General features: G+C 44.4%; 1 protein-coding gene across 5 annotated transcripts; it reads left to right on the plus strand.

Moving 5' to 3' along the window:
- Positions 1-2,618: 2,618 nt before the first annotated feature.
- LOC119004546 (mitogen-activated protein kinase kinase kinase kinase 5-like) lies at positions 2,619-26,946 on the plus strand. 5 transcript variants are annotated; one of them, XM_037071552.1, is made up of 32 exons: positions 2,619-2,901; positions 14,824-14,881; positions 15,951-16,041; positions 16,134-16,198; positions 17,010-17,065; positions 17,311-17,358; positions 17,557-17,599; positions 18,045-18,117; positions 18,554-18,685; positions 19,062-19,124; positions 19,330-19,411; positions 19,585-19,701; positions 19,805-19,886; positions 20,519-20,571; positions 20,994-21,040; positions 21,125-21,166; positions 21,323-21,343; positions 21,445-21,490; positions 21,715-21,868; positions 22,269-22,369; positions 22,492-22,533; positions 23,511-23,589; positions 23,686-23,762; positions 24,011-24,071; positions 24,166-24,268; positions 24,384-24,442; positions 24,682-24,785; positions 25,569-25,746; positions 25,839-25,907; positions 25,987-26,073; positions 26,158-26,284; positions 26,379-26,946. In XM_037071552.1, exons 1-32 carry the CDS (start codon positions 2,794-2,796, stop codon positions 26,473-26,475), a joined length of 2,565 nt encoding a protein of 854 aa, XP_036927447.1. In that variant the 5' UTR covers positions 2,619-2,793; the 3' UTR covers positions 26,476-26,946. The 5 variants fall into 5 exon arrangements, with proteins under 5 accessions (XP_036927447.1, XP_036927475.1, XP_036927466.1 ...); XM_037071580.1 differs by having other exon boundaries at positions 25,569-25,740; XM_037071571.1 differs by having other exon boundaries at positions 24,685-24,785.
- Positions 26,947-27,037: the final 91 nt, after the last annotated feature.

The following is a 27,037-nucleotide window of genomic DNA, read 5'->3' on the forward strand; positions in this document are numbered from 1 at the left end:
CACGACTTCATCACGATAAAGTTCCTTGTCATCACTCTAAGACTTTTCCTCAAGTTGCATTCGTTTGGGAAATCTTAAGTTGATATATATATATATATATATATATATATATATATATATATATATATATATATACAGCTGACTTACAACATAAATCATCTAAAGGCATCATCTTTGGGAAAACCAGACCCCAAAAAATATGAACTGATCAATCATGAAAACAAACGGTAGTTCCAGTATCACATAATATGAGATGACTTTACATAATCTTATATAACATGGAGGGCTATCCCAGCATGCACTGGGCAGGAGCCAGTGTACATACGTATCTTAAAACAATACTGACTCCAAAATGGCGCCCTGTTCATTTTCTATGGAAGATGTTCGGTGGCGTGCATGTTTGAACCTTCTTCTGTCTGAGTCAGCCGACTTCCTGCTGACTCCTGGCACACATCAGTGACGTGGAAACGGCTCCACTGAACTGATGTTCTGAAAGAAAATGTTGCCATTTTACTGCTTCTTCTTCCGCGGTGATTCAAAGTATTTTGGGGCTCGTGTTCAGTCGCTGTGATGCTGCAGCTCAGAGTCTGACACCAGCGCGTTGGTCACCATCTGTCACAGTCACACCTGCAGACAGAACACCTGAGCTGCAGGTCTGAGGTCAGCGGAAGGAGCAGCTGACGCTCAATCTCCATACCAGTGTTTCACACTTTAGCCGCCCGGTTATAAGAGACGGTTTGTGCCAAACCGTCATCAGCGAGCTCATCAGTCTTTTCTCTCCGGCCGAGGGGGGAATGAGGCAGTTATTTGTGGTCGTCTGTCATGTGTGGGTTTCAGAACCACCAGCCAGAACAGACAGTGTGGGCCGGCTGGCCTCAGACAGCGCCGAGGGAAGAGGAAGGATAAATGTCAAAGGCTGAAGATGATGTCGTGATAAGATGCCAAGCAGTTCTCTGAATTAACCCTTTAAATAATAACTCACACCCAGCTGCCTTTCACAGTGTCACAGAGACTGTTCTGAGATCAGCTGCTCCATCAACACAACCAGCAAAGTGTTAAAAGACGCTGCGAGTGTGTTTTTCGTGTGTCTGTTAATGGAACGAGATGAATCTGCAAACATCCTGCAGAGCAACCTGCTGCAAGAGAAACAGCCAGCCAGACAAAACAAATACAGGAAGTCAACTGCACGACTGATTTACATCACACTCGGTACAAACAGTCGTGATCCTCAGAGGATGAATCGTGACTCCGCCCTCAGACCGGCTGAGCGACACGACCTGACGACTGCTGGATGGATTAAACATGAAATGTGCTTCACCTGTCGCCCCAACCTCAACATCAGCTGTCTGACTTTGTTGGTAATTACACCTGCTTAGCATTAGCATGTTAGCATTGACACTGTGGGCATGTTAGCTTTATGCTATGCAGCACCAACACACAACATATGCTGCTCACCAGCAAGACCGGCATATGTTGTGTGTTGGTGCTGGTCTGTGCTGGACATTCCTTCACCTGCCGACACAGGTAGCTTGTTAGCATTAGCTAGCTTGTTAGCATTAGCTTGGCGACGTCACAGTGAACCTGTCCACTGTTCGATCCACGCTCGCCTGCAGCTGAGCTGTGATTGGACGGCCACACACAACCGCGTGTTTCTGCCCCACCACAAACGTCTTCCAGGGGAAACGTTCAACGCTTGATGATGTCACGTCCGCCGCTGCGTGTCTGGAGCGTTTTCTCACTAATTCTAATCACTTGTGATGCGGTCGTTCAGGCTGCAGACTCAGGATCTGTAACAGCTCTTATAATTCCATCTTTATTTCCTTTTTTCACAGTCTGACAGATTTTTTTTATACCCCTCTCTCTAAATATTTGGATTTACGGTGTCTCTCAACATCTGGCCGGACATATCAAGACATCAAAATCAGGAATATAATGAACATTTTTTGACCTGCAGGTAAAGAAATAACTGAGATTTAACAGTAACAGAGTTTTCAGAGCAGGTACGCAGATATGAACCTGCTGACAGGAAGCAAAGGTGCCCCATTTTTATCAGCACACTAATGCTTCTGAACAGGAAGCTGACAGGAGGGAGCTCCAAGCACGAGTGAGGGTTGCTGCAGAGCTGCAACACACACACACACACACACACACACACACACACACACACACACACACACACACAGAAACAGGCTCATGGCAGTGGGCGTGAAGCTGAGACTGAAACTTACGCTTAAAAACCCCAAACAGCACAACTGTCATGAACCAGCTACGAGCCTCACATGTCAACCCATGTGTCCCAAAGCATGTGCTCAACACACACACATACAAAGACACACAATTCTGTAATACATTAACATAAAAGAAAACCCCTCAGTGTGTCTCACACACACACACACACACACACACACACACACACACACACACACCCAACAGGAAACAGCACTGGATTAAACAAATGAGCTGAGAAAAAAACATGCATGAGAGGAAGGTGTGAGAGAGGGAGGGAGGATCGATGGTAGGCTGAGAAACAGAAACAGGAAGGTGTGTGTGTGTGTGTGTGTGTGGAGATAGATTGATAGAGAGAGAGAGAGAGAGAGAGAGAGAGAGAGAGAGAGGCAGCAGCTGAACGACACGAGTCAGAGAGACAAAGCGAGTGTGTTTTCTCAGCAGCTCACTTCTGCTGAGAGTTGATTGGTTTTGTAGCTGGTAGATGTAGATGTGTGCAAGTGTGTGTGTGTGTGTGTGAGTGTGTGAGTGTGTGTGACATGACTGAGGGGGGATTTTAGTAACAACATGGATTTCCAGCACCGGGCGGCTCTGGATATCTCCACCAGGAACCCTCAGGATGACTTCGAGATCTTGCTGAGAGTCGGAGGAGGAACGTACGGAGAAGTCTACAAGGTCAGAGCCTCAGAACTGATCTCAGAGCTGCTCAGTGTCGCTAACACGGCTTAACTTCATGTGATTTGACTTTGTGACTCACTTAGAATCATTACTTGTCTTTGGACATTTGAAGAGTCTTTGAAATAGAAGATGAAATGCATTTTTAAGGCGGTAAAGCTGTGAACTTCTCGGTCTGAGGGGGATTTTGGCTGCGAGCATCTCAAGTGAAGCGTGTCGAACTTCTGCTGCTTCGCCTGCGTCCCTTCGCAATAAACGCGATACTGAATCGATCGTTCTCTCTGGGCTGGTTAATAAATGGCGTTGCGCTCACTGGGAATGTCTCGCTGAGTTAGGAAGGAAATAAAGGTGTGATTGATTTTAGTTTCACTGGTTGATTGCAGTCACAGCTTCAGTGCAGCCTTCAGCCCTGCTGGAGGAAGTGGTTTCACAAGAAGTGAAAGTATTCTCGTAAATAGCTGCTAGCTTCTTTTTTCTTGTCTTTTCTTTTCTTTTTTTTTTTTGAGAAGTTTACTCCACCTGAGAGAGAAGTGTAATCTGATTACCTCAGAGTACTGAGTGGAGGAGCTTCATCTTCTTCTGCTTGTTTCATGTTTTCAGTAAAAAAAAAAAAGAAAAAAGAAAAAAAAAGTTAAACACGAGATTTAAGAGGTTCTGAAATGATTCGGCTTCAGTCCAGTTCAGTGTTCAGATGTGATCTGACCTTTGACCCCGACCGGATCCTCTTCATGTGATTTCACCTGTTGATGTTCAGTCCTGTTGATCACAGTTTGGGTCCTGACAGATTGTTATTTCTGACACGATGAAGACTGAAAGATGTTGATCAGGTTTATAATGAGACCTCGACGTCTGCAGGATGAATGATGACGGGTCGGTGAGGTTATTTTCTATGCAGACACACAAATAGTTCTCTGTGTTAATGTGTCCGGATGTGACTGTAAACATTAAAGGAGCAGTTCACCCAAAAATAGAGAATTCGGTCATCATCTCCTCCATGTTGATGGAAAGTCAGGTGAAGTTTTGTCACCCACAAAACTTTTCTGGAGCCGATGAGTTGATTTAAAATGTCAAACAAAAGTGACCACGAGAAACATAAAATGGATCCATACAGCTCGTCCGGCATGATCCAAGTCTCCAGAGGCCCAAACTGAGTTGAGAAGACGTTACTGACCCTGTTAAAGTTGAATCTTCCTGCAGCTGTTGATCTATAAATGTGCTGAAACAAGAACAAGTCACGTGTCGAGTGTCTGAATAATGTAAAACGAGTCATCGTCTATTCTGAAGCTTCACAGATGGACCGCAAACCTTTGAAATCATTGAAGACACATTTACAGCAACATGATTACCCACAAAAACAATATCACTAATCCAGATGAATGAATGATCACACAGGTGCAGACTGTCACCATCAGTTCTATCTTTCAGATCGCTCTGGTTTAATATTCTTAGGTTTTGAGGTTCTGCCTCTGAAACTTTTTGCCTTTCGCTGCCCGACACAACAGAAGGGAGCAGGTTTTTATTTGTGGCGCTCAGAACGACGACACGACTCGACTTATTCACGTGTAACTCTGGAACCTCACAGACAACAGCCGACGTCTCAGCTATTCCTTCTGACAGAGGAAGACTTGGTGAGGAACCAAAAGCGTGTTGATACCACCAGAGATGACTGAGATCCTTTAATAACTCTGTGTATCATCATAAATCCACTGGATCTGATGTGTCACATTTAAAACACACTTGTAGTTTGAGCACACGGTGGACAAAAGTGAAGCTAAACGATGATCAGAACCTCGGCAGTGAGGCGGTTATAAGGTTGATTGCGGTAAATAAAAAGCGTAAAGTGAGCGCGGCGAACATGTCGAAGAAGGAACGCTGCGTCTGAAAGGTTTTACATCTCTGATCCGGTCGAGACGTCTCCACACACACGGCTCTGATCCGCTTCATCGTCAGGTGTGAAGACAGAAGTGAAGTGATGGTGTGAGTGGATGTGAGCAGCAGTTAGCGAGCGAGCACGGCGGAGGGAACATGTGGCCCCTGGTGTAGGTGGACAGTATTCTTAGGATTGTCTGGTACTTTCCACAGAACCAGTCACACCTGAAACACTGATGTGTGGAAAAGTGAAGTAAGTTGTGAAAATTCTTCAGAATCGATTGTTTCCCTTTCCTTTACTGGCCGAGTCGAGCTGGCTCCTCCAGCACTTCCCATTTCATGAAGTAAAAGTAAAAGTCTTTATCATCTTCAGAAACATGGCGGGCCGGCTCGGTGCCAATACAAGTGATGAGAGACTGACAGAGTGTGGGCGGACATCTCGCTCGACACACCTTCGTCCTCCTCGACCGTCACACTCACGTAGTTTTATTTAGCAGAAACACTTTGATGGTGCTGGAGGAGCATCTGACGTTAACGAGGTGAATCCTCCTGTGATGAACCGTCACAAACGAGACTCTCTGACTATCTGATCGTATTTGTGGCTCGATGTTACACTTGACAACTTCGATTAAAAAAAGAATTGGGTTAAAGGTCCAGTCTGTAGGATTTCAGAGGATCTGTTGGCTGCAAATGAATATAATACTCATAATTACATGTTCATTAGTGTATGATGTTAGAACGAGGCTTGTGTATCTACACGTGGAGCAGATCCTCCTCCTGGGAGTCTGACATGCTTCTAGCCCAGAACAGACAAACCACAGAGGGTCTTTGGCTGAAGGAGGGGTGTTCAGTTGGTCGCAATTTGCAGCCTCACCACTAGATTGTGATGAAATACCCAAAAAACTAACGCTTGAATTCCCATCAGCGTTAGAGTCACTGAGTCTTACAGTCGTCGGCTGATGATGCTAACATGCTAACATGTCTCTCAGTATTCATTCAGTATATTACACTTTGGATCAGGTGTCTGGTATCCATGATAATCTTATATTCCTAAACATGACGTCTTCTTTAGGAGGTTTTGCGCTTCGGTGCTAAAAAATCTCCAGACGCTATAAATTTGTTATAATTCATAAAATGGGTTGAGCCTGATTTCAAGAACAGAACATTACATTGTGTTTTTACTGCAGAGCTGCTGCACGTCTGTGGATTTTGACGACCTTTTTGTAACATCAGGCTCTACAGAGTGGAGCTGATCCGTCGTGTAGTCGAGCTGATCTCTGATCTGCTCCAACCGTTCTAAAAACAGTGAAGTGTAACTGATGCAAACGAGCGAGCACACTTCCTCTAAACAGGTCAGTCGACCCTGCGGTTCTGTTTAACACGGGGAGAGATTTGCATAGATGTCCTTCCTTCACAAATGGACACACACACACACACACACATACACCCACACACAGATGTAATCACACACACACACACACACACACACACACACACACACACACACGTGTTGCTGCACTCACTGTAAAACGGAGGTCAGCCTGCAAATGCAGCGCTTTTGCACAATCTTCAGCAGTGAGAAAGTAGGCCTTATATTTGTGTGTGTGTGTGTGTGTGTGTGTGTGTGTGTGTGTGTGTGTGTGTGTGTGAGATGATGATCGTGATAGAGAAACCAACGTGTCAGCTTCGGATGTTGCAGCAGCAGGAGGCCGGTTTTTTTTTTTTCTTCTTCTTCTTTCTGTGTTTTTTTTCCCGGCGGTCGGATGGATGGAGCGGCGGAGGAACTGAAATAAAGCCACAATATTAAAACACCTCCGTTAGAAGGAGATAAGAGTAAAAGAAGAGTGAACACCAACATCAAGACGGTCACAGAGAAGGATGTGGCGGCGGCGCTGGATGAGTCAGATCTGTGTAGTACTCGTCATCCTCTGATGTGGAGACAGGTTCTTCATGTCGACCTTCGCTTTGATAAGGACAAGAAAACAAGCCTCACTTGTTCCTGCTTGACTTGATATGAGATCAATACGCACAGATCTGCCAACAGCCACATCACAGGCCCGTTACATCCGCTCAGACTGATCCAGAATGTCTTACGTCAAACTGACTCCGGCGTCACGATGGCGTCCGACCGGAGGACGCCAGACAGCGTGTGTGTTACTCTCCTTCAGTGTCGCCCAAAAGTTAGATTAAAAGAGGAACTGAGTGATTGTAGAATAAATCGGACCCACAGCATCAAGTCGTTCATGGTTGCATTTTTATTTGACACTGAAAAACAGAAGTCATCATCATCATCATCATCATCATCATCATCATCATCGACTCGTGGCATGTCCCCAGACAACATTTCTGCCTTCTGAGCTGTCAAACGTCAAACTTCCTTTCTTTAACCGTCCGACATTCGACATTGTGCTGAAAATAGCAGCTGGATTCACCTGTCGGACAGCAACACGCAGCCAAGTGCCGCTCTGAGTGTCAACCGACGGTTTCTGATCAGAACCGGTTTATCACGTCCAGACGAGCAATTAACGACATGAATACGTACAGAAAGAGAAAGACTTCCCCGTGGCTCGACATGACGAACGTTTACTTCATTGTTGTTATTTTTACAAAATCAGCCCAAATTCATAAAAAAATGAATCGTCTCAGTGTCAAAATCATCAATTAAGATTCAACTTCTGAATGGGACGTGATAGTTTATAAAGGTGTCGATCACGTCATCGATAACACAGCATAGATCTGTTATCAGCTCACTGCTGCTGGGTGATATTAGCATCTTCCCCCAGTCCAGCGTTTACAGAAGGTCATATGTTCTTTAGTCTGACCGAACATGATCCCGCAGCCAGGCTACCTGCTCTGTGTGTCTGCAACCAGCAGGGCAACGTGTTCGGATGCTGATGTTTCATGGGTGTCTTCATTCAGCTAAAGTTTTCTGACTGCCAGTAAACACAAAGTCCAGGTGAGGCTGATGAGAATGACATTATATTTGCAGGTATTTCATCATAATTCAAAGTATCAGACAAATTAAAATGTTGGCCTGATGACAGAGACACACAGAAGCTGCTCGTGTTTCTCTGAATATAAAAGAGGCCGTCTTTCCTCTCAGGGAACTCCTCCGACCCTGATCGACCTCCTGCCTGCTCTTCAGCAGCACTTGTGTAGCTTCAGAAACTGTGGCAGTCAGAAAAACTGACTTCTGAGAGCGTTCCCGCAGCTAAATGTGCTCACTTTTATATCTCACATTAATTATTGTCACGTACCTCATGAATCTATTTGCTTTCTGTTTTGTTTGGACACAAATGAACCGTCTCAAAGTCATTTTAGGGATTTTTTTTCCGTGTGTTTTATCCCCTCACCTTTTCTTCTACGATGAATCATTGAGTGCAAAAGTTCACAACCTACAGAAGCAGTTTTTTTTTTTTTTTACCTCACCGTAACATTTCTGAGATAAAAACATCGACTGAGCGTCAGATGTGTGAGGCAGAAGACGAGTCTGCCTCGTCCTGATGGACCACACCCAGATGTGGCTGCTCCTCTACGTCAGCCGATAGAAGCACAGACATGCAGCTCGGTGTGAGCACACACACACACACACACACACACACACACACGGCTGCGCTGGTTTCCATGAGAAGGTCACTTCCTCTGAGCCATCATGGTCGGAGGGCAACACCGTGACTCCTCGCTCACCTTCCTGACATGTTTAACAAAGACTTATTTTGCCTTATTTTGAATCAGACATTTTTCTTGTCATACTGATGTTTCCCTCACAGCCAAACTGACAGTTTAATGAGCTCCACCTGTGCAGATATGTGTAACATCAGGGCCGGATTTACTCCGGGTGACTGCAGCGTTGCATCTACACTTGACAGGATCTCCCTTCCTCTACAGTCAGAGCCCGACTCTCCTTATCAGATGTGGCTTGGCTACTGAAGTGCACTTCAGGGGTTTTGCTGTTCGATATGGTGCAGATCTTAGTTTCAGACCTGTAGCCTCTCAGAAGCTGCGGGCTGCACCTGGTGTGTGTGCAACCTCAGGCGCAAAATGAAGAAGTGAGCAGCGGACTGCACACAGGAGCTGCCTGCAGCGCCGAGCTAACTGTGTCAGGTTTCTGCTGAAACGGTGTGGTTTACTGTGTGTGTGTGTGTGTGTGTGTGTGTGGGTGAGAGAGAGAGTGAGTCTGTGTGTGTGTGTGTGTGGAAGCACACTTGTGTTTTACGATGAAATGCACTTGAATTTTTTGGGTTCTTGATTTATTATTAACACCAAAAAGAGGAAGAGAGATCATTTATGGTGCCAAGAGCATCAAACATATCGCGGTCACCAGCCCGTAACTAGTGTGTGTGTGTGTGTGTGTGTGTGTGTGTGTGTGTGTGTGTGTGTGTGTGCTTAATACTTCATGATATCAGACATCTTAAAGGAATAAATCCAGTGCTCGAGAGGTTGTTGTGTTTATTTGACTCTCAGACAGATTCATCAGTTTATCGTGTGTCAGTTCTCTGCTGTGTGTCGCCTCGCTGTCGTCTATAACTGCATCAATAACTGGACGCTCTTTAGTGAAATACAGACACAAATGAGAAAACAGTGAGACTCGGTGCTCGTCTGACTAAAAACCAAGTCAGGAATCTCAGAGCTGAAACCTTAAATGTCCACATGAAATCGATTGCAACCTCTGGAGAGTTTTCTCCTCACATGCAGGTGCAGAACGTACGAGCTAGTTCGCTGTCGTCCGTCTCTGTGGTGTGTTCGAGTGCAGCGTCCTGTCGGACACGCAGGACACGTGAGGCAACACAGTCGGCCTTCGTCGCTGCTCGTTCTTCAGCGTCCGAGCGCTGATAAAGTAACGACCACCTGATGATAAATCCTGCGAACTCATCGATTCCTAATCGTGTACATTTCTGCACATTTCTTTCAGTTTTCTGTTGATAACGCTGCGCTCACAGTGTGGTTGGATAAAGATAAAGATCATGTTTTGGCTTAAAATACCTGTTTTGCCACTTTGAACACGTCCTGTTAAAAACATCCAGCGGTTAACACCTCGAGCTGTGCAGCAGCTATGTTGAGCCGCGGTCTCTGTGTTGGTCACCGTCCTCGTGAAGCTCGGCACATATATGACATTTATATGAAACCTATTATAGAAATGTTGATCATAAATTTTACATTAGCCACTCTGACCTAATTTGTGGTTTGCAGAAACTTCAAATGGCAAGTTTTTATTTTTAATGTCCAGCCTGAACACACAGAAGAAGAGTTTAGTCATCATGTGCTGGAACTTCCAGAAGATTTAAACTTCTCTGAATTCGACTTCCTTTAAACCCAAGAATAATGTTCTCTTCGGCTTTATCGAACCTTCAGCACTTCTCGTTATCATCCTGTGACCTTCCTTTGCTCTTATCTCTTCTCTCTTAAAAGGTTTCTGTCCTCCCTGTTTGTGTTTCGCTGTTACGTATTATATTTTCATATTTGTTGCTTTTAGTGAAAAGAGAACGAGCTGCTTTTGTCCTCCGTGTGTGAAATAACTGGTCCTGCGTATCTGAGCAGGCGGAATGTAAACAGGATGAAACTTTCTCTGCTTTATCTCCTAACACAGAAAAAAAAAAAAAGCTGGTCAGCACTGCGACCAAGAGTCAGCTGTGTTTTGTTTGTGTGCACGACTTTGGTTAGAAAATGTTCCAGAGTTCATCTCTCGAGTTTTTCCACGGTGTAATTATAGTACAGAAGAACAGAAGATGGGTGTTTGAGACACATGAAAAGGAGAATAACAAACATTATTAGAATATCTTCTCTTCTGAAGATTCTTGAGAAAAGAAGATCTCGTCTTCACGTTCAGCATCACGTTTTGTGAGATCGCTGAAGGTTTCTGTCGCTCTGGACGTCCATGAAGAGAGTTTTAAACAGTTATCTTAACACTTCACCCAGTTCTGTGTGTACAGGTGTGAGTCAGCCGTCTTCCTGTCGATGCGTCTCAAATATTGACACATATTTGTGTTTAATGTGTCAACATGACAGAAATCAAAAGCAAATAAACAGACGATGAAAACGGGAACAAGTGAGACACGTTATCACGTCTGTTTACAAGGAAATATACAGACGTGAAAAATCGGATGAATGACTGAAAGCTGTGTAACTTCCTGATTCACACTATAAATACATCTTTAAAATCAACTCTGTTCTAATCTCATATCTGTTCTCCTCTTCGTCTCCACGGACGACAGTGAGGACTCGTGTGAGACGTACGTGATAAGAAGTAGAAAAACATAAATGTGAGCGTGTTTCTGTTCTGGTGACCAGGAGGAGCCTCAGGTCGGGTCTGATGAGGGTTCATTTTGGAGATTATAGATAAAAGTTGCTGCTCACAGAGTTTCCTGTGTGAAATATCATCTTATATTATCTTTTTTTAACTTTAACTGTAACTTGTTTTTCCCTCTGAGCTTCAGTATCATCTTTGTCATTTACTTTCTTCTGTTGAGGTGCATCGTTGGCATCACACCTACTGGATTCATCGATACCTGTGTGTGTGTGTGTGTGTGTGTGTGTGTGTGTGTGTGTGTGTGTGTGTGTGTGTGTGTGTGTCTCCTCGCTGGTGATCACAGCGGAGACGCAAAGACGGAGACGCTGTTGTAGAAGGTCGGCGGCTTCCACTGTGACGTCCAACTCTTATATCTAAGTCTATGTGGGTGTGTGTGTGTGTGTGTGTGTGTGTGTGTGTGTGTTTGGTTGTTTACTGATCACATCTCAGGTGTGTTTCCCCTCAGTGACCTCTCTGATGTCACACACACACACACACACACACATACACTCTATAGACTGAGTGGAGTTTTCCACTGTCATTGTTGCTTTCATTATTCTGTTTCTGTACTTCACATGTGTGTACACACACACACACACACACACACACACACACACACACACACACACACACACACACACACACGGGATGACTGACTGTTACCAGAAGTTATGTTCACGCCGTCTCAGAGTCCTTTGTGCCTCAGTTTTAACGAGAAACGCTGCGTTCTGGCAGCCGATCTGTCCCGTGCAGGTGAACTTGATCTGCTCACTAACGATAAACGTGACTAAACTTTCTCAGAAACACTTTTTACAGATGAAGTCAGACAGAAAACCTTTTTTTCCGTGAGCGCTGAGGGATGTTTTCAGCCTCATTTCTCATCATCGGGGGTATTTTTAGTCTTCATTTGGACAAATATCATGATGTGTTTTAGACGCAATGAATCGATTATCACAGAATCGTTATGGTATGTGCCACTGAAGTCAAATTATCTGACTCAGCGCTTGAATCTCAAAATCTGTGAGAAGAATCTCCTTCCACCGTTAATCCACCGATTCACCTCCGTTATATTTTGGCAGCGGATGAAATCTCAGAGATGGACGTCTGAAGGCCTCGGCACATGAAACCTGATGCCGCTGCAGGAAAGCGAGAGGTGTATTTGTGATGGTGGTGAAGTAACACTTTAATATCAGGTTGTTTTTTTGGTTTGGTCGTGGTTGAATGCAGATAAACTCTGCTGTAAATAAAAATGTCATCCATAAATAAACACAGGAGACGGTCGTTTGTGACGGTCGTCCTCCTCTGCGACCACAACCCCTCCACTTTCCACTGTGCCATTTCAACGTCGAACTCAAAGGCAGACTCTCAGAAGATCACAGCGGCTAACGTTAATCCGCGAAGCGTCACCTCTCGTTATGGTCTTTATCATTTGTTGGTGGGTTTTACTTTTCCGACCGAGCGAAACTAGAGCTCTGACAGCGGAGGAGGCCGACGCCTGCCTTCACGTCGTGTCTCTGAAAACGGTCACAGTTGCATCCTGATGCTCCTCGATCTTAAAATACAAATGACGAGGAACTTGTTTTGAAATAACAGTTTCTTGATGACAGGGAGAGACGTGTTACTGTCAATATCAGCAGCTGTCCTCTGGTCCTGGATCTGCTGTTTCAGCTCCACCTGAAAGTATTTTTGCACTCCTTTCTTTTTTTTGGTGCTTTGGACAAAACCTTCTGACATGGTTGTGTCATGTGTGCTTTTTAAAACTCCCTCTCTGAGAGGCGGCGTTTCCGTTGTAACTGTACTACCTGTTCTCGCTGACCGAGTTCCCTTATGACTGCGTTCTGTTTCAGGGTATTTCCTCTCTGATGCAGTGGGTGGACTGGAAGCCTGACGTGTGTGAAGTCACTGTCTCCCCTCACTGCTGAGCCTCTGAGCCCAGCGTAGAGAGTTTATTCTCCATATGTGCCTCGTTTGTCGCTCAGTGCCGTGATGTTTCCTCCTCTGTCTCCTTTGATTTCCTCTTGATAAAGTCTGACAGCTACCAGATGATGTGTCACTCAGCTAAGATGGTCAGATTAATCAGTATCACAAAAGGTTATCTTGGAGTCAAAACTCCCAGAGTGACATATTTCAGTGTTTCCAGAAGGACATGTCGTCATCATCAGCGTAACAGCGACTTTTTTGCTGCCGTAATCAGATGAAATGAGTCTTAATAAGTTGCTCTCACTGTCGATCTACGTATGAAGTTATTTTTCCGCTGAACGCTTTGTGACACGAATAAATACATTTAAGTCAAGTTAAAAAAAACCCAACATGTTAGCAAGGTTTTGAACCACGTTGGCCTTGATGCCCCGTGAAAAACATAAATCATCGTACGGCCCCGGTGGCCTTTGTTCGAACCTCCTGAATCAATAACTCATAAGCGAAACATTGTTAAAACACAAACGACGAGAGTTAGACAACGAGCTACAACCGTATTAACATCCAAACGAGCGCTCCTCCGGGCAGCGGTGGTTCTGAGGGGGGCCAACAGGGGCCAGTGCCCCCATAACTGGACCGGACCCCCCTGTGGCGTCTGCATCAGTAATACAATGACAGGCGGAAATAAAGTGTCTCAGCAGTTTACTGTCCAGTCAGTTTGAAGTCTTGTGTATCTCTTCTCTGAATGTCTTTTTCTCCTGAGCTGAATGAGCCTCCTAACAGAAAAACCGGCCCCAACCTGGCCCCCCTATAAGAACCGGTCCAGAACCAGCACTGGCTCCTGGGCTGGACATTAACATCAGTCTCTGTGGTCGGCTGTGAGACGAGGGCGCAAAGTGCAACACCGAAAAGAGACACTACAAAAAATATTCAATAACTTCACTTTTAATCAGTGTCGTGCCACCAAAATCACTCCACACATCAATGATCTCCTGCTGGTTATTCTGCAACTGTTTGTTCGGAAAAAACTGTGCTTTTCTATAATTTTTGGGAATTTCTATTAAGAGAAATAGTCAATAACTTCATTAATATTCAGTGTAGTGTCACCAAAATCACCTAACCCTACTTAAAAAAACAGTTTTCTAATGTAACATTAACTTGATACTGGAATTAAAGAATGTTTTAATACATATTTCATTCTTATTAGAAATGAGGATGTTATGGTATCAATCTGAAAGGTAAAACCATCGAGGCCTCCAGCGTTACTGAGTCTTTACAACCGGAACTTTAAAGCTGCTGTAAGAATTGTTGTCGCTTCTCAGACGGGACCGCCTCTTTATCTGGTTCTCTGTCCCGATTGGACGAAGTGGGCAGGGATACCAGAAGATGTGTTATCGTCTGCAGCTTTTCATGCTCGTGTCACAGTCGTCACTGATCGGATGAACTTTGTGTTTGTTTGCTCTGTTTCCTGTCAGTGTGTCCAAACTGCTTTAAGAGAAAATTAACCTGGACCAGTTTAATAAATACTCAGGCATGAAGGAAGTTCTGGTTTCTGTCTAGAAACTGTGTGAACAAGCAAAGAGAAGTGACACTTTCCTCACATGGCGTCACACCTCTAAAGGTCACTGTGTGCGTGGATGTATTTCTGGATCTTTAATGTCACAGAGTGAGCTGGGTTTTTGGTTTTTTTTTTTGGGTTTTTCACACTCCACTGAGCTGGACAGCAAACATGCAAACGTCTCCCTGCTGGCACGCAAGAAGACGCAACTTACACATAACACACTTACAACATCCTGTGACGGTTACAGAGTTAAAATAATGAACCTGTGTGTTTGTTTCTGTGTTTTCAGGCACGTAACAAGCAGAATGGAGAGCTGGCAGCCATCAAGGTCATCAAGATGGAACCAGGTGGGAGTTGCAATGTTTATTTTATAACATTTAACATTTACAATGTAAGATAGTAAAATGTTCTTCTACACGTCTGACTACAGATCTACCTGCACCTCTCTCTGCCCCGAGACAAGCGTAATAAACTTTACAGCGGCCCCAGCTTCCCCAAATGTCTTTTAATGCAACACAATTACTCGCTCCCAAACTCATTATGATTCCATTACGGGAGCTTTTAACAAAACACCACGGTGCTCTCGCTGCTCGAGGGCAGAGCTCGGTCCGTGCACACTGAGAAACAAAGAGAGAGGCTCATTATTTCCCCCAGTGACATAAATCAAACAATTCAGAGCTGCAAACCGTCAGACTCCAGCGATAAACAAAGAAAAGAGGCTGCGACTGCGTTCAATTATCCCTCCAACGCTTTGATTACACTGATCATGTTCGTGTTACCAGCTCTCTGTAATTAGTAAGAGGCCCCACTGACTCGTTCAGTGTTTTCAGCTTATTATTAAATCTGCACCGAATGGAGGTAAAATGTTTCTGCTGCAGCAAACCGACTCTGTTCATCTGCTGTAAAACTGAGGTGTCGGTGATGGAAACTTCGCTCGAGCCTTTAATTTAACCTTACAAACCACACTGACCCGTCTGCAGACACGTCAGCAGCGAACTGTGGAGACAAACAACACATCACACAAGGTCGACTCAAAGAGCTCAGACGTGTCGGGCTGAGCTTTACAGCAACAACCTCTGGGTTAGTTAAGGAGGAACAAACCAGCAGGTCATGATGCTTCACACTGCCCACTGTCATGAAGAACTGAAGGGCGGAGAGAAATATATCAGTATTGTATCGTAACATCATGATAGTTCATTCTCTTTTTCTGGTTTTAAAAGCTTTTGAGGGGATTTAGGAATGTCTAAGATATAAATTGTGAATTTGCAATGTGGCCTAAAAACATGGTGATGTTTACGGTGGAGGACATCCAGCAGTAGGAGGTGATGATCTCAGGACGCCATCTTACCTCCTGCTGCACCTGCACCTGATGAGATATCACTAACACGTGTGTTTTGTGTCTCTTTGTCTCCACAGAGGACGATTTTTCTATCATCCAGCAGGAAATCGTCATAGTGAAGAGCTGCAAACATCCCAACATCGTGGCGTATTACGGCAGCTACATCCGGTGAGCTGTCTGCTTCTGTGTTTCCTCTCTCTCTGTCTGTTGTTAATCACAGAGGCGCTCGTTAACTTCCAGGCTTCCTCCTCCATCTGCAGAGCTAATAAACTGTGGATCTGTATGGAGTTCTGTGGCGGAGGATCCCTCCAGGACATCTACCACGGTGAGTCAGTGTTCGTATGGCTGAGATCTGAAGAACCGACCGCGAGGAAACTTAATTTAAGCACTCGATAAAGGATTAAAGTGGCATTACATCATATTTTTACGACCTGACTGACCCTCTTAAACTGAACCGCAATGTATCTACAGAGATTTATAATCACTTCGATCAAAACCAGTGAGCCAGTTTTTATTTTTGCCACGCTGAGATTTGGTGTTTTTACGAATCAGGACCAAAAAAGTTGACTAATATTTTGAGGTACTTGTACTTCAGAGAGTATTTCCATGTTCTCCTACTTTATATTTCCACTGTGCAGTTTATAACTTAAGTTACTAGTTACTTTGCAGATTACAGAGCCAAACATTTTTAAATCAGCAACCAGATAAAACAATCAGTAACTTGTTAACATTTTTGCAGAGATCAATATCATCAATGTTTTCTTTTATGTTAATGAACAGATAAGATGTTTCAGTCAAACAGTTTGTTTAAGGGAACCGCAGACACAGTTGGATTTGTTTTAAAATGATGATAGCGGTTTTAAATCATTTAGTTATTTGTGGACCTCATGTTAGTGTGTCTCTCCATTAAAGCTGGTCAGTCAAATGTTTTCATATTCAAATTAAGAAAAGTCGGACTGAGGTTGTAAAAACCTGCAATCATCCCGTAAACCTTCTTTGTGTGAGTCAGACTGGATCAGCGCCAGTTGACGATGACGATGTTTGGAGCTTGTTACTGTCGTTCTCTTTATTACACCTTCAGTTTCTTAATGCTGCTTCTCCATCCAAGTGTTGTGACTCTGACGTGTGCCCCACAGTGACCGGCCCGCTGTCCGAGCCGCAGATCGCCTACATCTGCAGGGAGATGCTCCAGGTACGACCGCTCACTGACGACCGACACGTTTGTAACTGAAGTTTCATTATTGATCATCTGAAAACACGCCGCTGCTGACGTAATGATGATCAGAGGACAAACACCCACTTCACCAGATACTTTGTTCCTCCTGTCGATGGCTGAAGTGGGTTTAGTCGATGCAAAGAAAAACCCAGCAGTCAGTTTTATGATATTCACTGTGTGTGTGTGTGTGTGTGTGTGTGTGTGTGTGTGTGTGTGAACAGGGTCTGGACTACCTGCATGCACAGAAGAAAATCCATAGAGATATAAAGGTGAGCATGAGCAGACTCCTCAGAGGAAACACAACAGGGATTTATAATCAACTTCAAATGAGACTTTGAGGGTGAACGTGTGTTTGATTTCCATCCTGTGTGGGTTCAGTTAAAGATCACCGAGTGGGTAAAGCATCTTGAGACGTCTCGGTGGTCGTGTCTGTGCTGATGTTTGTCTCGCCCTCTTTTTGCCTCCAGGGTGCCAACATCCTCCTCAACGACCAGGGCGAGGTCAAGCTGGGTAGGTGGATGTTTGCTCCGCGCTGCAGCGTGTGGTTAACATGAGTCACCGTCAACACGTCTCTGGTGTCTGGTTGTTTTGTACGTTAACTGAACGTGTCTGAAGCCAGTTCTTACTAATCAGCTGCAGGATATTTGTTCATTTAAAAGCAAAGGTCTGATCAGGGGAACGCACAGTTTAAAACTGAGGAACACTGAGGGGAGACTGTGATTTATTCATTCACAAAGTGGGTTTCTGCTCCGGAGACACGCTTGGTGTTTTTGCTGCAGGAGCTCTGAAGGCAAACGTAGAAAAAACTATTTTAATTTGCAGTCAAGGGTTTAAAAACTGTGTCGCTCCAGTCAACTTACACGCCGACGTCAGCGACATCAAGACGGTTCAGTGTCGTTTCTCTGTTTAAACGTGAATGAGATCGTTTATATTTTTTGTTTCTTCTGTCCTGCAGCTGATTTCGGGATCTCAGCTCAGATCACGGCCACGCTGGCCCGGCGGATGTCCTTCATCGGGACGCCATATTGGTGAGATTAAAACCCAGATGTTTATGTTCATTTTATACTCCTTTTAATTAATGTTAACCTGTTTATCTCTCTCTCTGTGTCTCTGATTCATTTTCCTGTGTGTGATCATTTTTCATAAATACATTTTGCTGTTGTTGTTGGAGCCTGAGAACAAGATTTGTCCATCGTTTGTTTTCATCTTACGACAAGTTAAAATGTTTACTGTAGTTACATGTGAGCAGCATTCAAGAAGTATTTGGTTTGAAAGTAACCCAAAGGATTCAGAGAAGATTTTACAGTAAGATTAATTTTCTTTCTGTCTCTGTTTTTATCTGATGACACTTTATGCCTCAACTCGTCCGATGAGAGTTTTTCTCTTCAGAGCAGCTCTGACTGGTTCTCCATGCTGCAGTATCTGTGACATTAAGACCCGTTGTTGTTCCCCTCCTGTCCTCAGGATGGCACCAGAGGTGGCAGCCGTGGAGATTAAAGGCGGCTACAACGAACTTTGTGACATCTGGTCTGTGGGCATCACGGCCATCGAGCTGGCAGAGCTGCAGCCACCGCTGTTCGATGTCCACCCGCTGCGGTAAATACACAGTGAAGCACACATATCTGAGTGTGTACACACACACACACACACACACACACACACGAGCAGAGATGTATTTATGGAGCAGAAACAAAGTGAAGTCATCTGATTTTTGTCTTGACATACAAACTCCCACCGAAACAACAACAGGTCTCTTGTTTCCACCACCCACGCCTGCAGCAAACCGTCTGTATGGTCATGCATGTAATTACTGGTTTCCTATGCACACACACACACACACACACTCCTTATTCTGCTGAACACAGCACAACACACACTGCGGTTATACTTCAGCCTGCAGACTGAATCTGGTGTGCGACAGATTGAGCCTGAGATTCTCACCGGCTGCGATCTGCTGCGTTGTTTCCTGCAGGGTTTTGTTTCTCATGTCCAAGAGCGGCTACCAGCCTCCCAAACTGAAGGACAAGTCGAAATGGTAACTAAAAAACATCATAACAACACTATTAAACATTGTTCAAATGTGTTTTATTTGTGTATATTTACATTTATCAAGTGGAGAAGAGAGGAGAAGTGTTCCCCCTGGTGTTTAACTGTGACAAGATAAAACACAATCATTCATTATGTGTGTGGATTATTTCTTCTTCAGCTGTGTGTTTTATTACGCTGCTTCCTGTCTGCAGGTCCTCCATGTTTTATAACTTTGTGAAGGCCATGTTGGTGAGGAACCCAAAGAAGAGACCCAGCGCCTCCAAGATGCTCTCGGTCAGAACTGCTCACGTACTTCTACTCCGTATCAGAGCTTTGTTTCTGTTTCTGTTGCCAGAAAATCAGTTATTGCAGGTTTAAGAACACATTTGAACTGGACTAATCTGTCCTGATTGTCTCTCTTTGTTTTATTCCTTTGCTTCCCGTGTCTCCGCTCTTCCTCTGTGCAGCACATGTTTCTGACCCAGCAGTGCCTGAACCAGGAGCTGACCCTGGACCTGCTGGAAAAGTTTCGAAACCCTGAGAAACTGAAGAGCTGCCTGATGACGGAGGACGAGGAGATGGAGGTCGGTCACGATTCAGAAACGTTCCATGTTGTCTTACGTCACCTCCATCTCGGTCCCAGGATCGTAGACTCTGAATGACTCCTGTTTGTCTTTCTGATTCGAGGTGGCGCTGCCGGGATCTTTAAAGAGGATCCAGTCTGTCAACAAACACAACCGGGCGGAGCGGACGAGCTCTGACATAAGCTGTAAGAAAACAAACACTCCTGCACTTGTTTTCAGATTCACCACATCAGGTTTTTGTTAAGATGGTCAGTTTCCTGTCCTTTTCCAGCCTCACTCCACCTGCACCTCATCCTCAGTTTTTTGTCCCTTGTGTTTTCATGGATTTGTACTTTGCACTTAGTTTTAAGCTCTTTTGTTGCTACTCCGCCTCTTTGACTCAGTTTCCATTTACCTGGATTCTTGTGTTTTCTGTGTCTGTCACCTTTTGTTCCCCCGTCCTGCTTCCTGTTTGTCAAACTGTAACACGGACGGATATTTCTATTCACCTCAGCTCTCTCAACTTAATGAATCATTTTCTTGGCCATTACTTTTGTTCCGGGCGCTTCATCTTCATCTGAGCTGTCAGTATAATTGAAGATGTTTTAATATCGCAGCCATCGCATCGTTTCACTCATCCTGATGTGTTGGCACATTGGTTTCACCCCCCGCTGCTCTGTGTTTATTGGATGATAATCACACTGGTGAAATAATAGACGTGTATTCTGCCGTCGCTCCTGATGAAGTGTCTCTGGAGAGGACGATTTGGAAAATATCTCAGAGGTTTAATGTGAAAAGTGTCACTGTGTTAAATGTTTTTTTGCTTGTGTTTGCTCAGTGGAACAGATCTACACTCGGAGGCCCGTCAACACAGACTCGCCCAACACGACGGTAAGCCGAGGACACATTTAATGTGACGCCAGCACAAACACACATGCTGATCGATGCCACAATGTGTGTGTTGCAGTGTTTGCGGTGTATCAGAGTACGCAGAGGCGTGTGCAGCCTCTCTCTCTCTGTCAGGACCGCAAAGTCAATGTTGTTTTTATTCTCACATCACAATCTGTGAAAAGTCAACAGGACTGATGGTGTGACGTCCTGTAACAGCGCGAGCGAGCGGTGAACTCTGTGTTCAGGACGTCTGTGCATCAATCTGAGCACACAGCTTATAATTATCAAGCAGAAACAGTAATTTAACACCACAAATAGAGCGCGGGCGGTAACATGTGACTGCTGGGTCCTCTGCTGCACAGATGTTAGTTTAAACATATTGACTGTTGCCTCTTTTAATAAATATTGCTGTTGTTTCACAGTTGAGGCCGTCACCAGGGTCGACCGGCAGCAGCAAGAGTCCAGTGAGGTAACCGGGTCACGAAGCAGCAGCACAGACGTGGAGTCACATTTAATATCCTGGTGAAGTTTCTAACCTCTGTTTTCTCTCCAGCAGGGACACGGACTCAGACGACGACTACGATGACGTGGACATGTAAGAAAACCTCACACAGTACATATAAATACAGAATATTAATGATTACGTACTACAGCTAATACGTCACGTTCAGAGTAAGTTCAGAGGCTCGGAGTGTTTTGTCATTTTCTATGTTTGCACTGACTCTTTCTCTCTGCCGTCGGTCCACCTCAGTCCTACCATGCAGTCCACCAGGTGAGCCGAGCGACCGCAGAGCTCACATCTGCACTGATGTGTATTTGTCATGATTAAACACACACACACACCAGACTGACCGACACTCTCTCTGCCTACAGTCTCATCCTGCCAGATTATGAAACTCCACCTCCACTTCCTCCGAAGGTGATTATTAACAGGACAGAAAACTAAACTCTATACACGACACGTGGTTTTATATCTGTGTATTTTGTACCACATTCAACAACAAGTTTGATTTGCTTTGTGTTATTTAGTGGTCAGAATCTGGTGAAAGATGTCGATGGTGACATTTTTGAGTGTTTGACATGAGAGCATCACCGTGTCTGTGTGTTTTTTGTGTGTTTTTTGTGTGTTTTCTGTGAGTGCAGCCCAAAGCGCGGACCAGCTCGGAGGAGAGCATGGCCGGGGAGGACGAGCGGGCGAGGAAACCCTACACTCTGTACGCCCCCTCGCCTCTCATCAGGACCTCCAGCGGGACGCACGTCAGACCGACGCCACGGCCGAGAACCTCACGACACTCAGGTGAGACGTTCAGGGTCACGGCGCGTCGTCACAGCTGAAGGAACAAACTGCCAATGTCAGCAGTAAACATGAGCGTGTTTTTGCTTTTATAGGACATTTTGATAGAAAACAAATTGAAGGATAACTGATCTGAACTCCAGCAGCCCTGGAAAAGTCTTTTATGAATCAGTTTAGTTTGAACACTGTGCAGTGATAAAGTGTCATATACTAAAGTGGGTAAACAGGAAACACTTCAGCTGTTAGTTTGTCAGATTTCATCCAATAGAGAGACCAATAATCAATCCAGGGACTTGTGTTTTTAGCATCAATAACACGAAAAAAGGGGCCTTTTTATATGAATACTATGCAAATGATATCACACAGTTTCTGATTCACGTTCTCGTTGTGTTTTGTGACCCAGATCCTGCGTCGCTCCCGGTCCAGTTCAATGAGAACCCGGCAGACCTCCTTCCTCCCGAGCTCCCTCCTAAAGGCTTACGCAGACGACAACCTGCCGTAAAGGTTCGTATAGGACGAGAAATTTATAGTGAAGCAAAAGGAGTCACTCGTCTTTCCATTTCCTCTTCGACTGTCCACATCCTCCCTCGTCACAGTGATCACGAGCTTTTCTGTTTTGTTCTCAGGACCCTGCGGACTGTCCGAGCCCCATCATGAAGAAACCTCCCGTGAGTTTTTTTTAATTCTTCTTCCACCAGAACTTGTCCTGCCTTCATGCCGACTCTCCCGCTGAGTGTCTGAGGTGGCGTGTTGTGTTTGATGCTTCACGTATGTGCAGAGTTTAACTCAGCAGGATCTGTATTCAGTTTAATGTTTAAAATAATGAGGCTGGATGTGTTTCTGAGATCGCCATCAAAGATTCTCGGAGCCCCAGCAGACAGAACGGTTGTGTAACTCAAACTTTTTAAATATTTACTGCGAAATGTTTCTTTTTATGAAACGTTTTTATGATGTTGATTTTGAAGAGACGCTTTCATACTTATTATTTTTTTAAAACCATATTGATGACTAATGTATGAGATGAGTTCAGACACATGTGCCTGTAAAAACATTCACACAGAGGAAAGCACTTTCACATACAGTCTAATATTTATGTGTTGTTAACACACAGATGATCGATACACACACACGTTGTTATATTTAGATATATTTTCTATAGATGCAGATCTAATAACTTGACGTCCCAGGTGTTCTGTCGTCATTTATAGCGATTAAACTTTGTTTTTACTTTGTAATTACACATTTATGAGGCGCTGACACAAACTTATGTTTGAAAATATTAATAATTTAATGTTGCAATGTTATAGATTTTTAAATATGTATCAGTATATATCAGCAATGTGTTTTAAGAAATGTACGTTCATTATATTTTGCAAGATATTCTTGAAAACATTTTTCACATAGTTCTTCTGCACGTTTATGTTTTGTTTTATTTCTAATTTCTAACAACTTATTTTCTTGAGGAAGACGTATAAACATGTTGCTTCTATAGAAATAAATAATTCACATAATTCATAGATCAGACGTCTGAATGTCGACCCTGTGGTTTTATGGTAACCAACGTTACAGCTGTAGGAGTTTAAGAAGATAAAAGCTGTAAGACGTCACGCAGAGGTTTTGATATGAACTACTTCTGTCTCTCCAGGTCTACTTTAAAAAGATCTTCCACGGCTGTCCTCTTAAAGTGAACTCCGCCACAACCTGGGAAAACCCAGCGACCAAAGGTTTGTGTCGCTGAGTAAAGCTCGCAGTGAAGTCCGTCTGATCAGGCGGCTGTTTCGTCTGTCTGACCAGCTCGTGTTTCCTCTCTCTCTCCTCAGACCAGCATCTGATCCTGGCGGCCGAGGAGGGGATCTACACCCTGAACCTGAACGGCCCCGAGGCCACCATGGAGCTGGTACGACCTCCGATTAATACTTCGGTGTTTTGTGAACAGCAGAAAATCCCAGAGCAGAAGATTAAAGATGTTTTAGAGGCTTATTGTTGGATGTGAGGCTTTTCCCAACAGTCACAAAGATCTCTGTTGGTACAAAAAGCTTGAAAAGAAGAAGAAGAAGAAGAAGAAGAAGAAGAAGAGCTTTTGAAAGAGAAGCTGAAGAGGTAAACAAGCAGTTGATAAATTAATTTCTTCTCTTTCTCTTTCAGTTGTATCCGGGGAAGTGCACCTGGGTCTACACCATTAATAACGTCCTCATGTCTGTATCAGGTAAGTTAAAAGCAGAAGCTCATTTAGCTGAGTGGTTAAAGTGGCGTTGAGTAATAAAATGTAACTTTCTGACCGCGTCTAATTCTGTTCGAAGGTAAATCGTCGCAGCTTCACTCCCATTTGCTGAAGGAGTTGTACGAACAGGCTCGGAAGGACCAGAGGATGGTTGCCTTGCCGACTCACCGGCTGTTACCACGGTAACACCGGACTCTTCTCTCTCTCTCTCTCTCGTTTGGTTTGATTATTTCATCTCAGAACTCCACATGTGCTCGTGCCAATTAAAAAAACTTTATTATTCATTTCTGTCCTCAGGAAATGTGCAGTGACGTGTAAGATACCTGATACCAAAGGCTGCAAGACCTGCTCAGTTGGTGAGACAAGAGAGCAATCAATAAATAATGTTGAAGTATTTATTACACATATAGTTGTTGTGTTTTGTGAATTCACTCCCGACACTGCAGCAGTGTGTGTGAGCTGTCTCTGCTTCCTGTTTGAAACCAAATCATCTGCACGCTGGATTTAGGATTTTTTTAAAAAAAAAAACCTTGTGAAGACCAAAGCAGGCAGATTTCAGATCTGTCGGTGCTGATCGAACTAAATCTGTTATCAGCAGGTAACCCACACCGAGGCTGCGTGTTCCTGTGCTGCGGTCTGGAGGCCAGCGTCGTGCTGCTGCAGTGGTACGAGCCCATGCACAAGTTCATGCTCATCAAGGTGAGAGTGTGTGAAGCCGATAAAACGTTCTGTACGCGACTGATTCAGTTCTCCTTTAGTGTGAGGAGATGTGGAGTTGCTCTTGCTGAGTATTTATTAGTATCACTGTCAGTGTCGACATCAGGGGATCAAACCGGTCCAACAGTTCCTTCATGTTCTGACACTTTAAATCAAATCCTGCTTCAAATTTCATACAAATTAAAGTCAATTTCGGTGCATTTTAAAATCAGAATACCACCTTTTTTTCTCTTCTAACCAGGTGCTACGATTGATCCGTCATTACAGCTGCAGATTGTTTGGACAGACAATTAATTAAAATGCATGTGACATCTTAAATTACCTGTTGAATGTAATCTTCATAGATAACAGTCGTAACTCTAAACCGTACTGTGATAAAGAAAACAAATGTTGAACAGGATATTAAAGAAATACAGCAGCGACATGTTCAGGTACAGATGACCTATAGTTTGATGCTTATCTCTGTAACTTTATCACCACTTTTATTGGACTGTTAACACGGACAGCAGCTAATAAAAAGACTCCTGGCTGGGAAATGAAGCATTTTATGGCCTCTATTAAATTTACGAGTTAGCTTTGAACCATAAAGTCGTTATGGTTTTTGAAAATAGACTCTCTGGTGGCCCTGGTGGCTGAAGAGTTGCAGGTTTAACTGTCCTTGAATGAAACATTTAACCTGTGTGAGATGAAAAAAACTCCACAGTTCAAAACATTTAAAATGAGATTACGCTCCTGACTGACGCCGTCTCGCTCTCTCGCCCGCAGCATTTTGACTTCCCGCTGCCCAACCCTGTGCGGGTGTTTGAGATGGTGGTGGTGCCGCAGCAGGAGTATCCGCTGGTGTGCATCGGCGTGTCGCGGGGGACGAGCCCCAACCTGCCCGTCGCTGTAGAATACATCAACCTGAACTCCAACACGTCCTGGTTCACCAACTCTGGTCTGGGTAGGTTCATACTGCATCATGACGGCCATTATAAAAGGTTATTGTTTCGGTTGTTGATGATGTTGTTGTTGTTGTCGTGTGTGTTCTTACAGAGAAACCTTGTCCAGATGTGGTTCAAGTAAACCAGCTGGACAGTAACTCGCTGCTCGTCCTCATAGAGAGTAAGTAACCCAAGTGTCATGTGTTCCTGTGAAGGTGAAAGATGGCGGTATCCTCACACTGACGGTCTCTCCTCCACAGAGTCGGTTCATATAGTCGGTCTGGACGGGGAGCTGAAGAGCAAGTGGCTTCATGACAACACCTTCTCTCATGATGTTGAGTCTTTGGGTGAGAACATCCGCTGACAGGTGAAGGTTGATACTGCAGATGTTTACAGCTCAGCACTGACTCTGTCTTCGTGTTTCTGTCCAGTGTATTTTGAGGACACGCTGTTGGCCGTGTGGCGTCACGGCTGGCAGAGAAGAAGACAAGACTTCACTGAGGTGCTGGAGGAGGTCACAGACCACAGGAAGATCTACAGACTGGTGCAGTCAGACAGGTAGGACAGGTGTTCACTCACCGCTGTAGTATTCACGTCTGGTCGGGGTCGATCTTTTCCTCGTCAGCGTGACATCCTCCTCTTCTCACTGCAGGATGGTTGTCCTGGAGACGCGTCAGACCGAGGACCAGTTGGGGACGTCCAACCTCTACGTCCTGGAAATTGCTGAGAACTACGTCATGCTACCGTGACTCCCCCCTGTCTGCTGGCACAAGGCATCATGGGAAGAAACCTCCATGATTATTAACTTTGACTGGCATGGAAGTGTCACTGCCACAGTATTTCATTTTCTGACGGGAGGAGAAGAGACGTGTGTGTCTCCGTGTGTTCTAGCGTTTGTTCCTCAGTCTCTGGGAAAGTCTTATTTATGTTAATCTGGACTTGGTTTGTGAGATCCAGAACAATCTCCAGAATCCAGGCAGCTGAGAAAACCCTCACTGGATGGTGAAGGAAGGTCCTCCTCTGACACTAAAGGGGAGCATCTGTTCTTCTGCAGGGACCGAAAATATACGACGATGCCACAAACAAGCATGAAGGAGCCGAGCAGCACCGCTGCCGCTCAGTGTGTGTCATGTAACCTGAGTTGTTTAATATCAGTGTTGGATCTTAAATACACACTTTTTTACTGCCGTTACACTGTAATAAAGTTAATTACCACAAGATGAGGTTAACTGTAATGACTGAGAGATCACCGGACTAATTGAGTTGCTGTTAATGAAAGCTGGAAGTTAATTAAAGGAAAAGTTTTCACCC

The sequence above is a fragment of the Acanthopagrus latus genome, chromosome 2 (genome assembly GCF_904848185.1).
Source record: "Acanthopagrus latus isolate v.2019 chromosome 2, fAcaLat1.1, whole genome shotgun sequence".
In the NCBI taxonomy this organism is placed as follows: domain Eukaryota; kingdom Metazoa; phylum Chordata; class Actinopteri; order Spariformes; family Sparidae; genus Acanthopagrus; species Acanthopagrus latus.

Bases quoted from the DNA above. Each gene is read 5' to 3' on its own strand.
- LOC119004546 (XM_037071552.1), top strand. From the start codon at position 2,794: ATGGATTTCCAGCACCGGGCGGCTCTGGATATCTCCACCAGGAACCCT. The intron at 18,686-19,061 runs GTAAATACACAG...TGTTTCCTGCAG, and splicing joins TTCGATGTCCACCCGCTGCG to GGTTTTGTTTCTCATGTCCA. The intron at 23,590-23,685 runs GTTTGTGTCGCT...CTCTCTCCTCAG, and splicing joins GGAAAACCCAGCGACCAAAG to ACCAGCATCTGATCCTGGCG.